General features: G+C 45.9%; 2 protein-coding genes across 3 annotated transcripts; both read left to right on the forward strand.

Moving 5' to 3' along the window:
- The first annotated feature begins 10131 nt into the window (after window positions 1–10131).
- On the forward strand, window positions 10132–13221 carry LOC125514583 (membrane-anchored ubiquitin-fold protein 3). Of its 2 annotated transcripts, none has more exons than XM_048679919.2 (3): window positions 10132–10490; window positions 11578–11748; window positions 12804–13221. In XM_048679919.2, exons 1-3 carry the CDS (start codon window positions 10358–10360, stop codon window positions 12857–12859), a joined length of 360 nt encoding a protein of 119 aa, XP_048535876.1. In that variant the 5' UTR covers window positions 10132–10357; the 3' UTR covers window positions 12860–13221. The 2 variants fall into 2 exon arrangements, with proteins under 2 accessions (XP_048535876.1, XP_048535877.1); XM_048679920.2 differs by having other exon boundaries at window positions 10134–10490; window positions 11578–11745.
- Window positions 13222–13966: 745 nt separating this feature from the next.
- LOC125514584 (S-adenosyl-L-methionine-dependent methyltransferases superfamily protein) lies at window positions 13967–16446 on the forward strand. Its single transcript, XM_048679921.2, has 3 exons — window positions 13967–14155; window positions 14318–15460; window positions 16101–16446. Exons 2-3 carry the CDS (start codon window positions 14406–14408, stop codon window positions 16183–16185), a joined length of 1140 nt encoding a protein of 379 aa, XP_048535878.1. The 5' UTR covers window positions 13967–14155; window positions 14318–14405; the 3' UTR covers window positions 16186–16446.
- The last annotated feature ends 3981 nt before the right edge of the window (window positions 16447–20427 follow it).

Raw genomic sequence — 20427 nt, forward strand, 5'->3', positions numbered from 1 at the left:
TCTATTTACATGAGTAATATCTTTTATGGTCATGCACCCTTAAAGAGTGGTCTATTCTTATTAAATCTCGATAGTAGTGACACACATATTCATAGTGTTGAAACCAAAAGATGCAGAGTTGATAATGATAGTGCAACTTATTTGTGGCACTGCCGTTTGGGTCATATCGGTATAAAGCGCATGAAGAAACTCCATACTGATGGGCTTTTGGAACCACTTGATTATGAATCACTTGGTACTTACGAACCGTGCCTTATGGGTAAGATGACAAAAACACCGTTCTCCGGTACTATGGAGAGAGCAACAGATTTTTTGGAAATCATACATACAGATGTATGTGGTCCGATGAATGTTGAGGCTCGTGGCGAATATTGTTATTTTCTCACCTTCACAGATGACTTAAGCAGATATGGGTATATCTACTTAATGAAACACAAGTCTGAAACGTTTGAAAAGTTCAAAGAATTTCAGAGTGAAGTTGAAAATCATCGTAACGAGAAAATAAAATTCCTACGATCTGATCGTGGAGGAGAATATTTGAGTTACGAGTTTGGTGTACATTTGAAACAATGTGGAATAGTTTCACAACTCACGCCACCCGGAACACCACAGCGTAATGGTGTGTCCGAACGTCGTAATCGTACTTTACTAGATATGGTGCGATCTATGATGTCTCTTACTGATTTACCGCTATCGTTTTGGGGATACGCTCTAGAGACGGCCGCATTCACGTTAAATAGGGCACCATCAAAATCCGTTGAGACGACGCCTTATGAACTGTGGTTTGGCAAGAAACCAAAGTTGTCGTTTCTGAAAGTTTGGGGCTGCGATGCTTATGTGAAAAAGCTTCAACCTGATAAGCTCGAACCCAAATCGGAGAAATGTGTCTTCATAGGATATCCAAAGGAAACTATTGGATACACCTTCTATCACAGATCCGAAGGCAAGACTTTTGTTGCTAAATTCGGAAACTTTCTGGAGAAGGAGTTTCTCTCGAAAGAAGTGAGTGGGAGGAAAGTAGAACTTGACGAGGTAACTGTACCTACTCCCTTATTGGAAAGTAGTACATCACAGAAACCTGTTTCTGTGACACCTACACCAATTAGTGAGGAAGCTAATGATAATGATCATGAAACTTCAGAACAAGATACTACTGAACCTCGTAGATCAACCAGAGTGAGATCCGCGCCAGAGTGGTACGGTAATCCTATTCTGGAAGTCATGCTACTAGATCATGATGAACCTATGAACTATGAAGAAGCGATGGTGAGCCCAGATTCCGCAAAATGGCTTGAAGCCATGAAATCTGAGATGGGATCCATGTATGAGAACAAAGTATGGACTTTGGTTGACTTGCCCAATGATCGGCAAGCAATTGAGAATAAATGGATCTTCAAGCAGAAGACTGACGCTGACGATAATATTACTGTCTACAAAGCTCGACTTGTCGCAAAAGGTTTTCGGCAAGTTCAAGGGATTGACTACGATGAGACCTTCTCACCCGTAGCGATGCTTAAGTCTGTCCGAATCATGTTAGCAATTGCCACATTTTATGGTTATGAAATTTGGCAGATGGATGTCAAAACTACATTCCTGAATGGATTTCTGGAAGAAGAGTTGTATATGATGCAACCAGAAGGTTTTGTCGATCCAAAGGGAGCTAACAAAGTGTGCAAGCTCCAGCGATCCATTTATGGACTGGTGCAAGCCTCTCGGAGTTGGAATAAACGCTTTGATAGTGTGATCAAAGCATTTGGTTTTATACAGACTTTTGGAGAAGCCTGTATTTACAAGAAAGTGAGTGGGAGATCTGTAGCATTTCTGATATTATATGTGGATGACATATTACTAATTGGAAATGATATAGAATTTCTGGATAGCATAAAGGGATACTTGAATAAGAGTTTTTCAATGAAAGACCTCGGTGAAGCTGCTTACATATTAGGCATTAAGATCTATAGAGATAGATCAAGACGCTTAATTGGACTTTCACAAAGCACATACCTTGACAAAGTTTTGAAGAAGTTCAAAATGGATCAAGCAAAGAAAGGGTTCTTGCCTGTGTTACAAGGTGTGAAGTTGAGTAAGACTCAATGCCCGACCACTGCAGAAGATAGAGAGAAAATGAAAGATGTTCCCTATGCTTCAGCCATAGGCTCTATCATGTATGCAATGCTGTGTACCAGACCTGATGTGTGCCTTGCTATAAGTCTAGCAGGGAGGTACCAAAGTAATCCAGGAGTGGATCACTGGACAGTGGTCAAGAACATCCTGAAATACCTGAAAAGGACTAAGGATATGTTTCTCATTTATGGAGGTGACAAAGAGCTCATCATAAATGGTTACGTTGATGCAAGCTTTGACACTGATCCGGACGATTCTAAATCGCAAACCGGATACGTGTTTACATTAAATGGTGGAGCTGTCAGTTGGTGCAGTTTTAAACAAGCGTCGTGGCGGGATCTACGTGTGAAGCGGAATACATAGCTGCTTCGGAAGCAGCAAATGAAGGAGTCTGGATGAAGGAGTTCATATCTGATTTAGGTGTCATACCTAGTGCATCGGGTCCAATGAAAATCTTTTGTGACAATACTGGTGCAATTGCCTTGGCAAAGGAATCCAGATTTCACAAGAGAACCAAGCACATCAAGAGACGCTTCAATTCCATCCGGGATCTAGTCCAGGTGGGAGACATAGAGATTTGCAAGATACATACGGATCTGAATGTAGCAGACCCGTTGACTAAGCCTCTTCCACGAGCAAAACATGATCAGCACCAAGGCTCCATGGGTGTTAGAATCATTACTGTGTAATCTAGATTATTGACTCTAGTGCAAGTGGGAGACTGAAGGAAATATGCCCTAGAGGCAATAATAAAGTTATTATTTATTTCCTTATATCATGATAAATGTTTATTATTCATGCTAGAATTGTATTAACCGGAAACATAATACATGTGTGAATACATAGACAAACAGAGTGTCACTAGTATGCCTCTACTTGACTAGCTCGTTAATCAAAGATGGTTATGTTTCCTAACCATGGACAAAGAGTTGTTATTTGATTAACAGGATCACATCATTAGGTGAATGATCTGATTGACATGACCCATTCCATAGCTTAGCACCCGATCGTTTAGTATGTTGCTATTGCTTTCTTCATGACTTATACATGTTCCTATGACTATGAGATTATGCAACTCCCATTTGCCGGAGGAACACTTTGTGTGCTACCAAACGTCACAATGTAACTGGATGATTATAAAGGTGCTCTACAGGTGTCTCCAAAGGTACATGTTGGGTTGGCGTATTTCGAGATTAGGATTTGTCACTCCGATTATCGGAGAGGTATCTCTGGGCCCTCTCGGTAATGCACATCACATAAGCCTTGCAAGCATTGCAACTAATGAGTTAGTTGTGAGATGATGTATTACGGAACGAGTAAAGAGACTTGCCGGTAACGAGATTGAACTAGGTATTGAGATACCGACGATCGAATCTCGGGCAAGTAACATACCGATGACAAAGGGAACAAAGTATGTTGTTATGCGGTCTGACCGATAAAAGATCTTCGTAGAATATGTAGGAGCCAATATGAGCATCCAGGTTCCGCTATTGGTTATTGACCGGAGACGTGTCTCGGTCATGTCTACATTGTTCTCGAACCCGTAGGGTCCGCACGCTTAAGGTTTCGATGACAGTTATATTATGAGTTTATGCATTTTGACGTACTGAAGTTTGTTTGGAGTCCCGGATGTGATCACGGACATGACGAGGAGTCTCGAAATGGTCGAGACATAAAGATTGATATATTGGAAGCCTATATTTGGATATCGGAAGTGTTCCGGGTGAAATCGGGATTTTACCGGAGTACCGGGAGGTTACCGGAACCCCCCGGGAGGTATATGGGCCTTAGTGGGCTTTAGTGGAAGAGAGGAGAGGTGGCCAGGGCTGGGCCGCGCGCCCCTCCCCCCTAGTCCGAATAGGACAAGGAGAGGGGGGCGGCGCCCCCCTTCCTTCTCTCTCTCCTCTTTCCCCCTCCCGAATCCTATTCCAACTAGGAAAGGGGGGAATCCTACTCCCGGTGGGAGTAGGACTCCTCCTGGCGCGCCCTCCTCCTGGCCGGCCGCACCCCCCCTTGATCCTTTATATACGGGGGCAGGGGGCACCCCTAGAGACACAAGTTGATCCACGTGATCATATTCTTAACCGTGTGCGGTGCCCCCTTCCACCATAGTCCTCGATAATATTGTAGCGGTGCTTAGGCGAAGCCCTGCGACGGTAGTACATCAAGATCGTCACCACACCGTCGTGCTGACGGAACTCTTCCCCAACACTTTGCTGGATCGGAGTCCGGGGATCGTCATCGAGCTGAACGTGTGCTAGAACTCGGAGGTGCCGTAGTTTCGGTGCTTGATCGGTCGGGCCGTGAAGACGTACGACTACATCAACCGCGCTGTGCTAACGCTTCCGCTGTCGGTCTACAAGGGTACTTAGATCACACTCTCCCCTCTCGTTGCTATGCATCACCATGATCTTGCGTGTGCGTAGGAATTTTTTTGAAATTACTACGTTCCCCAACAGTTTCCTCCGGCGAACAAAAAGGTTCGCTCGACTGGTTTAAGAGCAACTCTAGCAGACCCCGCAAAACGCCGACCCGCAAAACATGTATGCAGTTCGCGCAAAACAGTTTTTGCGGGCCCGCGCGGGCTGGCACAGATGCAGACCACTCCAAACGGATCTGTAAAAAAGTATATTCGCGGAATATGCTTTTTTACGGGTCGGCTATGCGGGTTCTGCTTTTTGCGCCGCTGCATCCCCGCAAATCATCAGCCCGCAAATCTCAAATCCAACATAATTCAACAATCGAAAACAAACTGAATTATTCAAATCAAACATAAAACAATAACCATCCACATTACAAATAATTATTCAAATCATCGTAGCAAACTTAAAATAATGCAATACAAAATTTGTCATGAATACAAATACAAATGAATACAAAAATTAGTCACTGTCCAGCCCTTTGCTAATGGTGCTCAATGAGATCTTCCTGAAGTTGAAAGTGTGTGTCTGCATTTTCAATCTCCTTATATGTCTGAAGAAAAGCTCTAATGCGGTTTGGGTCTCTAGCTGGTTTAACACGGCTACCCACATTATCGTAAAAGAATTCTAAGTCCATTTCTCTCTCATCTTCAAGAATCATATTGTGTAGGATAACACAGCAAGTCATGGTGTTGTTCAGGGTTTTCTTATCCCAAAAACGAGCATGACCTCGGACAATAGCAAACCTAGATTGCAAAACACCGAATGCTCTTTCAATGTCTTTTCGGGCTGCCTCTTGCACCCTTGCAAATTCACATTGTTTTTTTGTTTTGGGTTCTTTGATGCTCTTGACAAATGTGCACCAAGGAGGAGGATATATACCATTTGCAAGATAGTACCCCTTTGTGTATTCATGCCCATTGATAATGTAGTTGCAAGCAGGAGCATCACCACTAGCAAGCCTAGCAAACAAATGAGAGCGTTGCAACACATTGATATCATTGAGTGTGCCAGGCATACCAAAAAAGTAATGCCAAATCCATAAATCCTCGGATGCTACGGCCTCTAGCACAATTGTTGCATCACGAGACTTGCCACAAATACATTCCTTGCCATGCCTTGGGGCAATTTTTCCAATTCCAATGCAACAATCGATGCTACCTACCATCCCAGGCCAACCTCTCCTCTCATTAGCTGCCATCAATTTCTTTGTGTCATCTTCATTTGGTGCCCAAAGATATTCGGGACCAAACACACGGACGATCACTTTCGCAAATCTACGCACAGACCCAATCGTGCTATCTTCACCAATGCGAAGATACTCATCGGCATAGTCAGCCGGGACGCCATATGCAATCACCTGCATAGCTGTGGAGATTTTTGATATGCACTAAATCCCTTTAAGCCCACGACATTTCTTCTCTGAGTGAAATACCGGCAATTTGCCTCGCAAGCTTCAACAATTTTCACAAAAAGGGATCGGCGCATTCGGTACCTTCTGTGGAAGAGGTGTGCAGGATATGTAGGATTCTCTGAAAAATAATCTTGCATCAACATCTTGTTTCCAAGGTGGCGATTCCGCGGAATGCACAGACGCCCGACAGTAGATCCTCGCCTCCTCTTTCGGTACTCGTCTTCATGCTCCTTCACGGCAAGCGCCATGACCAATGTTTGCTGCCGAAAAGTCACAAGCATGGTCTCCACATCCGAGTCGTCCGAATCGGACGAATCGGATAGCAAGAACTTCTCGCACGGGGTCAACTCCATCTACACGCACGCCGGCACGTCAATCTACTACACAGCTCGCGAAAATCATAAAAAGGGGACTAACCGGTGGCGAGTGATCCCGGGCGGCGACGAGGGTGGTGTGGTCGGCGGTGGTCGATCCCAGCGGCGGCGACGACTGGGGGGCGACTCTTCTCGCTGGATCTGGAGGGGCGGTGCAGCGGCTCGGCATGGGAGGGTGTGGGGCGGCCGCGCGGAGCGATTCCGCCCGCAGATATGGCCGGAATCGCCGGCGGCGGCGGGCGGAAGCAAGGGCGGGCGGCGGCGGAAGGAAGGGGGAAAAGAGCGCGGGCTGAAATGTCCCTCCCGCCAACTGTTTCTCTGTGATGCAGGGCACCGCAGTTGCGAGGAGGAAACCCGCGTTTTTCCGGGTTGGAGCCGGAAATTTGCCGCGCCTCCTAAATTTTTTTGCGGGCCGGGACGGGATGCAGGGTCTGGTCGGGCAGGCTTTCCGGCCCGCATCCGCATTTTAACGGTTATTTTACGGGTCAAGGACGGATGCGGGGTCTACTAGAGTTGCTCTAAGCTCTAGAGAGAAGGCATGAGAAACTACAAAAATGAGCACGTTCAGTTCGGCCCAAATTTTGAGCCCTTGCAGGTACCACACGATCCACAGGCCCGCGGCATTTTCCATTTCATTCTGAAGATTGAACTGTGGCAAAAGCACTAAATTAGTTTTTTTTAAAGCACTAGGTCGAGGTGTTCCACTCTGTTCCCGGGCTGACGCCTGACAGCGATAAAGCTCACTCCTCCTCTCCGTCGACACTTGTTCGAGCGGCAAGTAAAGCAGCACTCCATTAGCATCCCCTTGCTCCGGCCGCCACGAAGCCTGCTTGCGGCGGTGGATCACCAAACCCGTCGCAGTCTGTCTGTCTGTTTGTCCATCCATCCACCTATCTTTTAGCGGCGTTTGTATCCTCAGAGAACTGATGCAGGCTATACATTTTACAAATTATTCTACAGTCATCTGAGAAAGGTTCACTTAAAATTCCTGCCAAATGCGTCTACCATTCTTTTCTTTTCCAGGCGTCAGTAAATAGCTAGCTCAGTTCGAGAGGAAGGCGGAAACAGTTCTGGTTTTATGAACCTGATTCCTATTCATTTACCGGTAAACGAAGGAATTCTTACCTATTTCTCGAGGCAGTTATACTCATATCATCGACAGTATGAACAGTAGGTCCATCCAATGGCTGCACCACTGCACAGTCCGCACTGCTGCTAGTATGAGCAGCAAACATCCTCACTTCCTCAGAGAAGAAGTTAATGGCATATCTCCTCCTACAGAGCAAAGCATGTTTGCCCACCGAACAACGACCTGGAGATTGTGCGAGATAATCAATCATCCAGGGCAAATCATTTGGGAATCAAGAAAAGGGAGCCGCTAGTGGAGCGGCATGTGCATCCAATCATGAAACCACGAGGAATGGAATTCAGTTTTTTTCCTTCAATATCAACAATTTAATATCGACATCGATTCTCCTTTCTCAAGGATCGGATTCAAAGTCGCTTTGCAAACGGCAACTGGATGGTCATCCCCTTGTGTGGGTCGATAATGACATGCCGCGGTGTCCTGACGCGGACGCTAATGGCGATTATGCGACCAATCTGGAGTCGTTCTTACCTGCTAATTAGGTACTCGCAGGTGTCATCCCTAATAACAGTAAACAAGCATTTTTTTTCCCTAGGCAGAACAGTACATAAAACAACCCGAACCTGCAGCTGTTTATCCATTGCTTCTGGTAACCTTCTTCTGGGTATCTTTTTCCCTATTCTCTCTGCTCCGGCTGTGCAGCAAAATCAACATGTTTATCCTGTCACATCAAGCAACAATAACATAAGATCCCTTGATAGTTTCGACAGAAAGATTCTGACTGGAAATAGATAGACACCTACTGTCTCCGTTTAAACACTTTTATATTTCTTTACAGAGAGGGTATCTACAAATTTACTGTTTTAATTTTCCTTGAAGATTCTTCAGACTTTGCTCGCACTGCCTCCATCCCTCCATGATTGCTTGATCGCGGAGGAGAAAAGTCAGGCAGTAGCAAGGAATCTAGATCTCCGCTGCACGACACATCGGTGGTTTTTGCCATTTGAAACCAGCGCCATCCAAGAACAACGGCTTACATCATTCAGTGCAAGTTGGTGCATAGTCAAAGGCTGGCCGGCGGCGAAAATTATGTTTGTTCAGTGGAATTTTCTTGGTATTTTGTCATCAATAAAGGTTGGAGTTTTGTTGTGTACAGCATGCAAGCGCTTTAATTAATAGCGCTTTGGTTGCTAAGAAGAGAGAAATGCACTGTACAACAACTTATTTCTGCTAATTGAGATCCTGTTTATTGCTGTCATCATAACGTACCGCAAAGACAGAGAAAAAAAAATCAAACAAATGTGTGTAGAACTGTTTTAGTAGGTGCGTGCATCTCCTGGTCATCAAATTAGAGCTATACAATTGTGTTAGTTGCTCCAAATTAAGTCCAAATAATGGACCTAATCACAGCACACAGTATTATGGGGATGTTTTTCTTTCAATGAATAGAATGAGGATGTCGATAGGTCGTTATCCGGGAAAATACAAATACTCCTGCCTGAGCACAAGAGACATAAATTCGGACGAAGAGACGTGTCGCCAGTTTTATACTAGACAATAAAAATAGTTGCGGCCGGTACTCTACATTTTCTTTGACAACGACCAATTTATGTATCAAGAGGATTTTTTTCAATCAATCAGACAAAAAAAAGTCAATTATGCTTGAAGTTGTGAAACTGCTAGTACCGAAATTCAAGCGGGCGAATGCCTGGAGGGTAGCCCATGATATTGCTAAGTTCTATTTTATATTTTTGTAAAAACGGAACATTTAATCATTCGTGAAATTCCGTTTTGTGCTATTATTTTTCTTGATTAATATACGGGTCTTCAAACAAAAGCACAGTATAATATATGTAAGTTTTAACCATGATTGAAATAGTTGAGGTTCACAAATCTTTTGGTATTTTTTTGTTGGCAATATATAAATCTACAATCTAAAAAAAAATAATGTAAACTCGATCCACACCCAAAGGAAAAGGACAAATTTCGTTGTGCCTAACATCACATTTGAAAGAGCCCTGCTATGCATACGACACCTCCATTCCGATTTTTATACAACACCATCATTGGAAATGTAGGGTAGTTTGTCATTCCAAATTTGCACTGAATACGATACACCTCCATTGGTGCGTGGAACGGGAATACATCCGACCATTGGATTTAGCATCGTACACATATCGGACCGCGATATCTCGTACGCACGGTAGTTTGACATTCAAAATTTGCCCTGAATAGTAAATGGAGCTGCCATTCGCATCATGATTGTCCTTTTCAATTTCTTGATTGACGAAGTGTGGATTAAATCTTGTAGTACCAATCAGACACATAGTGACATAATGTGACTTCGATTCAAACCATTTTATTGGTGGTAGAATATTGGTGTAGACCAATATAGCATAGAGCATCGATGTATCCTAGAGCCATAGACGCAGTCAAGCCACCAAGATAGAAATCCGCGTCCGTCCATCCGATCATCGTTTCCTCCCGACTAAAAATTTTCCCCTCCGTCACTTACTATGCATAATTGACTTTTTTTTGGTCTGATTGATTGAAAAAATCCTCGATGCAGTTGGGCTACTGTTTCTGAGCGATCTTTCAAAATCCCGTGAAACTCGTACGGTGGCCGGAAAGAAGAGATTTTTTTGGGTTCGAGCACCAGTTAAAGTAGCGAGGAGGAGGCCACTAGCCCCGGTCTCTGTTTGTCTTCTCCCTCCACCACCACCCTCCCCCTCCCCCCCCCTCCCCCTCGCCGAGTCGCCGTCCCCTCGCTTTCACCCCCCGGACGGAAGCAAGAATTCCTCGCAAGAATCCGACCCCGGGCCGATTTGGGTGGATTCCGTGCGGCCCTTTCTGCGCCATGGACTTCTGATCCGGGGCCTCTCGGATCTTGGGAGGAGGAAGGTGGGTGGTGGGCGGTGGGCGGTGAGCCGGCCCGGAGATGGCCGGCGGGAAGGAGCCGATCGAGGTCAAGTTCCGGCTCTTCGACGGCACGGACATCGGCCCCAGCAAGTACGACCCCGCCACCACCGTCTCCGCGCTCAAGGACTTCATCCTCGCCCGGTGGCCGCAAGGTGAGACGCAGATTCCCTCCGCTCGATTTGGCCGGCCTCCTGATCCGCTTGCTTGAGTCGGTGACGGGAAAAGATGCGCGCGTCTGTAGCTCCTGCTGCCACGAAGTTTCGGCCTTCGGGGATCATGTATAGCTTTTATTTTTCTATTTTTATGGTTGTTGCGTGGTGCTCGCGCAGTTCTAGCCTTGCTCGCGGCAGATACGTGTTGTTGGTGTGCCTGATTAGTTGTTCTTCTCTCGAGTAACACATGACTGCGGCATCATTTCCCACCTCCCCTCGGCTTCAACACTGCTTTAGAACTGGGTAAACTATATAAACGGCCAGTTGATAATTCCCCTTCTCAGTTTATGTGTATGCATACCTATAGAAAAACTCTCACGGACAGTGAGTACTGTCAAAATGGTACTATGATTTTGCCAAAGTTTGTGGCAGAATTCCGGGAAGATCAATTTTTTGGCAACAATCGAACGAAGGGACAATCAGGGGACAAATAAGTCCCTATGGAGATGCAGAGAAGCCGCGGTGTGACTTTAGAGTGCCTGTTTGTTCTCTTGCATTCTGCGAACAGAATTGAGCTAGCAATATATAAGCAGTTGTCTCTCCATCTTTACACGAACCGAGGTCCTTTGCATGAATATGATAGCAGGGCCATTCTCCATAGGATTCATTATGCCTAACGATCTGTTCAAAGTTATCCGATTATACACTAGGGAGTGAATGACTAGAACAAGTAAAATTGAATCCTTTCCGAGCTGAATTAGCTCCCAGAAACAATCGGTTCATGGTGTGGGTGCTTATTAACCCGAACATATGGAAGCTAATCACAACCATCATTGTATGTCATCTTTCTGTGGGATGTTTGAATTTATTCTGATTTTCCCAGGGCTTAATTTGCATTATGACTCGCAATAGTGCAATGGCATGTTTTTTCTTCTTTCTAAGGCACCTTGCTTGATTTTGATTTTGACTTCGAATTTATGTGGATTGGTTCTTTTGTAAACTCGCTCCATAATCTGAACATGTTATGCTTACCGGAATCCTAGTTTATTTTATTTAAAGGAATTGTTCTTGTCATTTCTGATGACAGATAAGGAAATAACTCCAAAAACTGTCAATGACCTGAAGCTCATCAATGGTGGAAAGATATTGGAGAATAACCGGACACTTGCCGAGTCGCGTGTTACAATAGGAGAGGTCCCTGGAGGTGTAATTACAATGCATGTGGTAGTGCGCCCTCCACAAGTTGACAAAAACCGTGGTATTGCCGACAATTTTACGCCTTTTCTTTCACATTGTGTTCCTGGTTCTGTAATGATCTCTTACATTCTGTTACATTCAATGAATGAAAATTGTTGGATACAATCAACTATCGTTTTAGATTCTATGCTTCAGAAATCCACACGTATAGGCATGAATCTGTATAATCCAAATGCTGCAGCCTGCAAGACGAACCCACTTATTTCCATGGAGTGAAATTTATTACTTCCATTTTAGTAGTGATTTGTTGATCACACCATATTTTTAGTCGGAAATTCTGTTCGAACTCTGTCCTGAGCCAGTGTTCCGTACTTAGATAGAAGCACAAATAAACAGCGACTAAACAGCACATGGTATTATGAAGATTTAGTGGTACTGATAGTTTTTTCAGTCCTTTAGTGATTTAGGGAGTTCTGCCAAATTGGCTAAATTTGTTTTTGCATGTTCGGAATTTGAAAAGTATAATTACAAGAGTGATGTTGTCACATCCGTGGGCCAGTCATGTGAAAATTAAAGATTTCGCTATAAATCAAATGTCAGATTTTTTTAGCATGACAAATCGAACGCCCAAGATGGCAAATTATGTTGTCATGAGGATGGCATTTTCCTTTAACAAACATGACAAATCCTTGCCATGTTCAGTATTTTGCCAGGAATTGCCATGCTTGCTAAAGGAATTTGCCATCCTCGCGACAACATAATTTGCCATGCTTAAAAATCTGACGTCAGATTTGTAGCATTCCCGACTATTGATCTATGGAAAGGAGAGAGAGAATAATGAATAGCAACAAAAAGCATATGTTACAAAATCTGTTTAGAGATATAGCTAAGGGGGTTTAATGGACTTATATCCTTCGTTTTGCAACTGTTGAGACAGTAATGATGTTGTAAGTACAAAGTGCATTAGGTATCTATCTGGTCACGCATGGATTACTATATGCAAAATAGTTGGTTTTACCATATCATTGCAATTATGTGATGCTTAAAACTGTCACACAATTTATCGACGCTTCTAAACAACCTATAATTTTGCTTTTTTGGATTTGTTCTTTTCAGAGAAGCAGCTGGGCAATTCCGCCAAGCAGAACAGATGCGGATGCACCATACTGTGATACGGCACCCCCCTGGTGATGTTCGATGCACCTAGCTGTAGAATTTCTCTTATGCTTTTGTTGCGTCCACGGCGCGGTGTGTATTCATTTTGACATCCAGTTCCTGGAGCCATTGAAACTCGATCTAGAAACTGGCTGGGAGTAAAGGTTCCTCCTTGGGATGTTGCTGCTGTAGCAAGTGTGTGCAGGAGTCAAGGAATGGATTGGATGCTTGCTGTTGTGTAAATTGTAATGTGGAAACAACCATCTTTTCATTTTTCCTTTGGCCATGTTTGACATTATATCGATTCTTTTTAGCGCTGCTGTTTGCCATGTAAAACAGATGTATTGTACCATTGGAATATATATACGGTTTTGCTAAACATCTGGTACCTGAAAGAATCACTTTTTCTAGGGTAGCACGAGGCCGAAGGCGGTGATAGCGCCGGCCACGTGAAGCCTAGCCGTATATGAGTGTGAGCCAGTGATGAAGTAGAAGAGGGAGGGCCGTATATGAGTGTGAGCCAGTGATGAAGTAGAAGAGGGAGGGTTGAAAATAAGCACCGCACGACGAGCGGGACTGAGTGATGAAGAAGAGGGGGTTGAAGATGAACAGTGCATGGTCTGTTTTTGACTTTTTGGCCATACGATAAAGATCTAACGGTCCTGATTAAAAGTGACAGTGAGTGGTGCAAATAAAAATTCCAGGTGCCTGATGTATAGCAGTATAGGTGCTCCCATTTATACACTCCCTTTGTTCGGAAATAACTGGCGTGGTTCAAATTTAAACTAAAACCACATCGGTTATTTTCGAAAGGAGGTAATATGTATGTAGCTTGGGAAATGGGTCGTCTGTTCTTGTTTTAAAAAGAAGAAGAGGGCCCCTCAAAAAAAAAGAGAGGAAACAAAGAAAGTGAAAACACATTTTTTTAAGGAGAAGAAAGTAAAAAAATTCTTTTTTTTTGAAAAAAAAAAAACATGACTGTGCTCCCGTGTAGTGGAGTTTGTGTGGCCGGTGGGCCGCGCACTACACCGCCATAAAGGCCATGTAAAAAAATAAATTAAAGGCCATGCCCCAGTAAGCAGAAGAAGCCCAATACAACAAAATCCAACAACCCACCGCGCACCTTCTCCCTGGCGCTACCGAAATCGTCATCCCCGCCTGCATCCAAGCCCGAACCGCCGCCGGCAGCCCCGCCTCCCACCCACCCCCCGGAGTCGCCCCCGATCACCTCCGGCGCCTCCTCTCTCACCGCGGGCGCCTAGGTCCGAGCGGTCTCCCCCGCCTCCTTCCTCGCCGTGCCACGCCGGCAGCAGGTATGCCTTCCTCTCCCCTCCTCCCCTCTTTAGATCTGCTCGCAGAAGTATGGCGTCGTGGTTAGTTCCTCTTTAGATCTGCTCACCTGAAGTATGTATGGCCTCTGCGGTTCGTCCAGGCGCTCAACAGCTCGAGTAACCAAGTTAACGCACTCTTGACAGGAACGCCGCAGCCGACGGCCGACGACGGGGGCTCGTCGGGGGTCAGGAGGTGTTCGCGGACTCGGCGACAATCCGTCGTCATCGTTGCATGATCCAGATATTTTCGAGGATAGCAGCAAGAAGCCCTCGCCGCGCCACCTCCGCATCGCGTCCGAGTAGCTCGAAGCATCATCCGGGGCGATTCTCTCGTTGTAGCCCAGCTTACCGAGGTATTACTACCATTAGCACCAGCAATCCAATGAGGTCTGGTGATGGAAATTCGGAAGGCCAGGACGCACCCCTCGCCGAGGGGAAGGACCGCGGCTGCTCCCCAGGTGTCCAGTCCACCCCGGACATCGAGAAGAAGTACGTGCACCGCGTCTACGACGCCATAGCCCCTCACTTCAGCTCCACGCGGTTCGCCAAGTGGCCCAAGGTCGCGGGGTTCCTGAACTCGCTGAGGCCAGGGTCCGTCGTGCTGGATGCCGGCTGCGGCAACGGCAAGTACCTGGGCTTCAATTCCGAATGCTTCTACATAGGCTGCGATATAAGCCCGCCGCTTATAGAGATATGCGCGGGGAGGGGGCACGAGGTGTTTGTCGCTGATGCCGTCAACCTCCCGTACAGGGAAAGTGTTGCTGACGCTGCGATTTCGATTGCGGTGTTGCATCATCTGAGTACCGAGGACAGGCGGAGGAAAGCCATAGAGGAGTTGATCCGTGTTGTCAAGAGGGGGGGTCTTGTGCTGATCACTGTCTGGGCTGTGGAGCAGGAAGACAAGTCGCTTCTTAACAAGTGGACTCCCTTGTGCGACAAGTATAATGAAGAGTGGGTTGATCCCAGCAGTCCCATGGTGCGTAACAAATCTGCTACTACGCTAGATAGCATTGAAGAGACTGATGAAGACATGCGCGCCATCAAGCAAACAGATGATCAGCTGAAAAATAGTTTTGATGGTTTGGAGGATAAGACCTTAATTATGGATGAGCATGACAAAACCCAGCAGGAGTACTTTGTTCCTTGGCATCTACCATTTCACCGAGCAGAAATTGGCGGCGCATCTGCTGTTGCTCTACAGAATGGATTGGCACAGAAAGATGATAAGAAGGGCACTGTGGTCTACAACCGTTATTATCACATTTTTGTCGAAGGAGAACTTCAAAGGTGGAGTATTCTTAACCTGAACATTGACATGAAAAATGCTTCTTTTGTTTTACTCCTCTTATTCGTGAACCTGCACAAGTGAAGATATTAAGTGATGTCATATTTTTTTAATCGCCATACTAGAGATATCATACAGACTTTCTACTTCATAGCGTTAATTTGAGAACTAATACCTCTGTACCAAAATATAAGACGTTTTTGCAGGCTAAACTGGCCTACCAAAACGTCTTACATTTTGATACGGAGGGAGTAAGTCACATCATCCTATATTTGTTCAGAGATGTCACAGAAGATCTAACTTTTGCTCTAGATACTAGTACCATACAGTACACTTGTGCATATCTACATGCTCATTTGGTTACGCAAACAATTGCGCGACAAAACGGGAAATGAGCTTTACATGCGATTTGATGGCTATGGCGTTCTTTCGTTGTATCTTTCTTGAGTAAAGATTTTTCCAGGAAGGGTGACCCATCGCTACCATCTTATGGCTCATTCGGTCCCATGCTGTTATCATGTTACTGCATTATTATTACCTATTAAACATAGAAAGTGGCATGCATCATCTGCTTTTATTTTGCTTCAGCTATGATCTTCTGTTTGAAAATAACATGCTGCGTTTGTTGTGTCATCATTCCAGGCTAGTTGCTGGCATGAAAAATGCAGCCATCACCGACCAATTCTACGACAAATCGAACTGGTGCATAGTTCTGGAGAAGCTTTGAGCCACAGACTAGCGATGGCGGAGAACGTGTCCGCAGCCCTTACCCTCGTGTCTTGTAGGACCATCAGCTGCTAGTGCACTCGGCGAGGGCACGATTTTGAGCCCGGAGGTTAAGCACAAACAACAATCTTGCACAAGCTGTGTGCTGTCTTGCAAATTATGGAAACTCGTGAATCATCATGGGTTTCTTGTACTATTTTTGGTCTACTGCATAATGGAACATTTTTTACAGCCAGTGAACATTGTCACTAGTTTTCAGTCATTCTTGTGTAATCCTTGATGCTGCGTATGCATTTCGCAGTGGCAAAGTTGGGCGTTCTCTCAGCCCCAGCGCCGCTGTTGTCAACTTCGGCCGTCGCCGCCACATGATCACCTGGTTGTGTGGTTGGCCGGCTCGCCGAGAACGGCATTGACTCATGGGGGACAGAGGGAGCTGCGCATCCCTCCGGCAGCTGAGCTGAGGTGGTTCCGGCCTTGAGGGCGAAGAACTCTATACCAGCAGGTTCGGTCAGCCACAACCGGAACATGACGGACACCAATGTGTGCTCTATTTGCAATTCAGAGGAGGATACTTGGAAGCATGCTTTGGTGGAGTGTTCCATGGCCAAGTGTGTCTGGTCATTAGTAGATGAAGATACTCTGGAACACCTTATTGCGTGTAACCTCACTGATGCAAGGCTATGGCTGATCGAGATGCATTTGTTACACCCCTTGCTACTTACCTTGTGGGCTGTCTTGCCGTAGAGCGATACACAGACGAAGTGGAGTTCCAGTCCCTGCTGACTACTTTCTCTTTTATTCAGAGTTCCCCAGTCGATCTACTGCAGCCAAAGTCCAGGCTATACCAATGGATCCAAAGAATCCGCCCCTCAAACGCCCGCGGACACTGCCTGAATATCCTTCAAATAATGTAATCCATGTTTGGACACCTCAATTATCATAACTCAAATCCATACAAACTCATGAAACTACGTCAATGCACACACATCGTCCAACTACTACTAGTAACCAAAAAGACTACCAAAATTTAGCATGTTTGGGTATGGTGGAGTTCATGACAGCTGCCCTTGCCCTTCCGGTGCCCTTGCCATCCTTGTCGCGGAAGTACCGGTCGAAGACGCAGTACGGATCTGCTTGTCGCCGTCGATCTCCTCCTTCTCCTCCTTCGGTGACAGTCCGGCCATGGCACAGGCCGCCTGTTGGGGATATAACTATTGGGTATGACCTGCCCAGGAGGGGCCGGGTCATACCACTGGCGGTTCATAATGACAAGGCCCATGAAGATGTTGAAGATGGCGGTTCACGAAGCAGGCTTACTGAAGGCCCAAGACCCAAAGGCGACTTGAGGCCCACGGGTGTAAACCGCCATATGTTAACTTGTATGTTAAGGAAAGTATAGATTCTGTCACCGAGCCGGACACGTTGTGTATAAGCCGGCCGGGACTCTGTAGGCCACCGGGCATCAGCCTATGTATATAAAGGGGTGACCCGGAAGAGATCGAGAACTAGGTCAAGCGTATTCGCTCCCTGGTAATCGAAACCCTAGCAATACAATCCCAAACTGGGGTAGACCTTTACCTTCACCGCAAGGGGCCGAACCAGTATAAACTCCCTGTGTCTGTTGTCCCGTTTAACCCCTTTAAGCTAACCTAGTTGCGATGGCTCCACGACTAAGTCCTTCCGCTAGGACATCTGCCGTGACAAATCCACGATAGTTGGCACCCACCGTGGGGCCAGCGCACGGTGGTTTCGAGTTCTTACAGGGCAACTTTGAAGGGATCAAGGGATACGCTGTGGGCTGGATGACCAAGAGTCGCCGCGGCAAGCTCTACATTGACGATGCAGGCTGGGGCACCGAGGCCGGCTCAATCGAGTACGGGTACCGGGTCCCCTTCGGCGGAATCCACGTCTTCATCGGCAAGATCGGCGAACCGGGCCTTGAGCCGGACATCTGCACCGACATCCTCGAGACGGCTCAGCGTGCGCGACCCACCCGAGTTCAACCCGCAGTGAAGCGTGCCTTTGTTGGTTTCATCCATGGGGCTGAAAATGAAGACGGATCTATGTCTGGCAGTGAGACGACCATCTATTCTGATGGTGAGTCGTCCACAGGCAAGACTAATTCATTGTACCAATTGCAAGACGACCGGCTTGGGGGCTATTTCGATGATGACAGTATTCCGGACCCCTACGAGCCGCCGAACAGGGTTGCGATCTTCATGGCCGGCACACAACCGGCGCTTGGTTCAACAACTGCCGCGGCTATGACCTCCAGTTCAATGGCTGCGGCGGCGGCTGGTGCTAGCGGCTCTGCGTGCCCGCCGGCTCAAGTTCTCACAGAATTGTTAGAGGCTCTGGCGACTCTGATGGGGGTGGAAGTAACCCCGGACAACCAAGAGCAACACAAGGTGGATGTGGCTAAGATGCGAGATGAGATAGCTCAAGCCAAGGAAGAGCTGGCGGCTGAGAACGCTAGGATGGCTGCAGAACGGGCTGTCTTGGATGCTCAGGCAGAGCGGATCCAAGCGGATCCCTTCCGGCTTGATATGTCTCCAACGTATCTATAATTTATGAAGTATTCATGTCAAGTTTACAATAGTTTTATATGATTTTGGTATGCTTTGATTAGAACTAACCCGGACTGACGCTGTTTTCAGCAGAACTACTGTGGTGTTCTTTTTGTGCAGAAAAAAAAATTCTCGAAATGCGATGAAAATCAACGGAGAATTTTTCTGGAAAATATAAAAAATACTGGAACAAAAATCTACCGGATGGGAGTCCCGTGGGCCCCACGAGGGTGTGGGGCGCGCCCACCCCCTAGGCGCGCCCCTGTGCCTCGTGGACTTCCCGTGGGGCCCCCTGACTTGTTCTCGATGCCAACCTCTCCTATAAATGCCCAAACCTCCGGAAAATAACCTAGATCGGAAGTTCCGCCGCCGCAAGCCTCTGTAGCCACGAGAAATCAATCTAGGCGCTCTCTGGCACCCTGCCGGAGGGGGCCATCATCACCGGAGGCTATGGAGGAGGATCCCGGAGGGGCCATCATCACCATGAAGGCCAAGGACCAGAGGGAGAACCTCTCCCCATCCAGGGGGAGGCCATGGAGGAGGAATCACAAGGGGGAGAACCTCTCCTCCTCTCTCTCGATGGCACCGAAGTGCCATCGAGAGGCAAACCATCGCCGCGGTGATCGTCTTCATCAACATCACCATCATCATCACCATCTTCATCTCTTTTACGCGGTCCACTCTCCCGCACCCCGCTATAATCCCTACTTAAGCGTGATGCTAAAGCTTGGTACAATACTCTTGCTCCTGGTTGTGTGCGTAGTCCCGAGGATATGATTTATTACTTCTATGAAAAATATTTTCCTGCTCATAAGAAACAACCTGCCTTACAGGAAATATTTACTTTTGCTCAAACTAAAGAAGAGAGTCTCCCACAAGCTTGGGGGAGGCTTTGCCAGTTACTTCATGCTTTGCCTGATCACCCTCTTAAGAAAAATGAAATACTTGATATCTTCTATAATGGACTAACCGATGCTTCTAGGGACTTCCTAGATAGTTGTGTTGGTTGTGTTTTCAGGGAACGAACTGAATTATTGAATAACATATTGAAAAATTATGATGATTGGACTATTCCTGAACCACCGCCTAAACCCACTCCGAAGAAGAGGGGTATATTATATCTCAGTCCCGAAGATATGCAAGAGGCAAAGAAATCTATGAAGGAAAAAGGTATTAAAGCTGATGATATTAAAAGTTTACCTCCTATTGAAGAAATACATTGGCTTAATACACCACCACTGCCTAAGGTGGTAGAGGAAAATTATCTTATGAAGTTCAATGATAATGATAATCCTCACAATATGCATCCTAGTCAATGCCTTTATGAGTTTGAAAACTACATTAGGAAACAAGATCACTTCAATGCAAATGTTATGAAACAATTGAAATATAATTGTGATATGATTGCTCGCTTGAGTGACTTGTTATTTAGAATATCAAATGATGTTAGAGGTGTTGGAAAACATGCTTCTATGGTTCAAACTCAATTAGAACAAGTTGCTAAATCTCAAAGAGAATTGCTTGATGAAATGAATGATAATATGAATGACTTTTCTGTTAGAGTTGCAACTAGAGGAGGTAAAATGACTCAGGAACTACTTTATCCCGAGGGACACCCAAAAATAATTGAACAAGATTCACAAAGAGCTAACACTAGTGCACCTAGTACTTCTAGG

The sequence above is a fragment of the Triticum urartu genome, chromosome 6A, assembly GCF_056163025.1.
Source record: "Triticum urartu cultivar PI428250 chromosome 6A, HENAU_Tu73, whole genome shotgun sequence".
Lineage (NCBI taxonomy): Eukaryota > Viridiplantae > Streptophyta > Magnoliopsida > Poales > Poaceae > Triticum > Triticum urartu.

What these genes read in the sequence shown, in the direction of transcription:
- LOC125514583 (XM_048679919.2), top strand. Translation starts at nt 10,358, where the DNA reads ATGGCCGGCGGGAAGGAGCCGATCGAGGTCAAGTTCCGGCTCTTCGAC. An exon ending in CCTCGCCCGGTGGCCGCAAG is followed by an intron (nt 10,491 to 11,577) that starts GTGAGACGCAGA and finishes TTCTGATGACAG; the next exon opens with ATAAGGAAATAACTCCAAAA. An exon ending in ACAAGTTGACAAAAACCGTG is followed by an intron (nt 11,749 to 12,803) that starts GTATTGCCGACA and finishes TGTTCTTTTCAG; the next exon opens with AGAAGCAGCTGGGCAATTCC.
- LOC125514584 (XM_048679921.2), top strand. Translation starts at nt 14,406, where the DNA reads ATGATCCAGATATTTTCGAGGATAGCAGCAAGAAGCCCTCGCCGCGCC. An exon ending in GTCGAAGGAGAACTTCAAAG is followed by an intron (nt 15,461 to 16,100) that starts GTGGAGTATTCT and finishes TCATCATTCCAG; the next exon opens with GCTAGTTGCTGGCATGAAAA.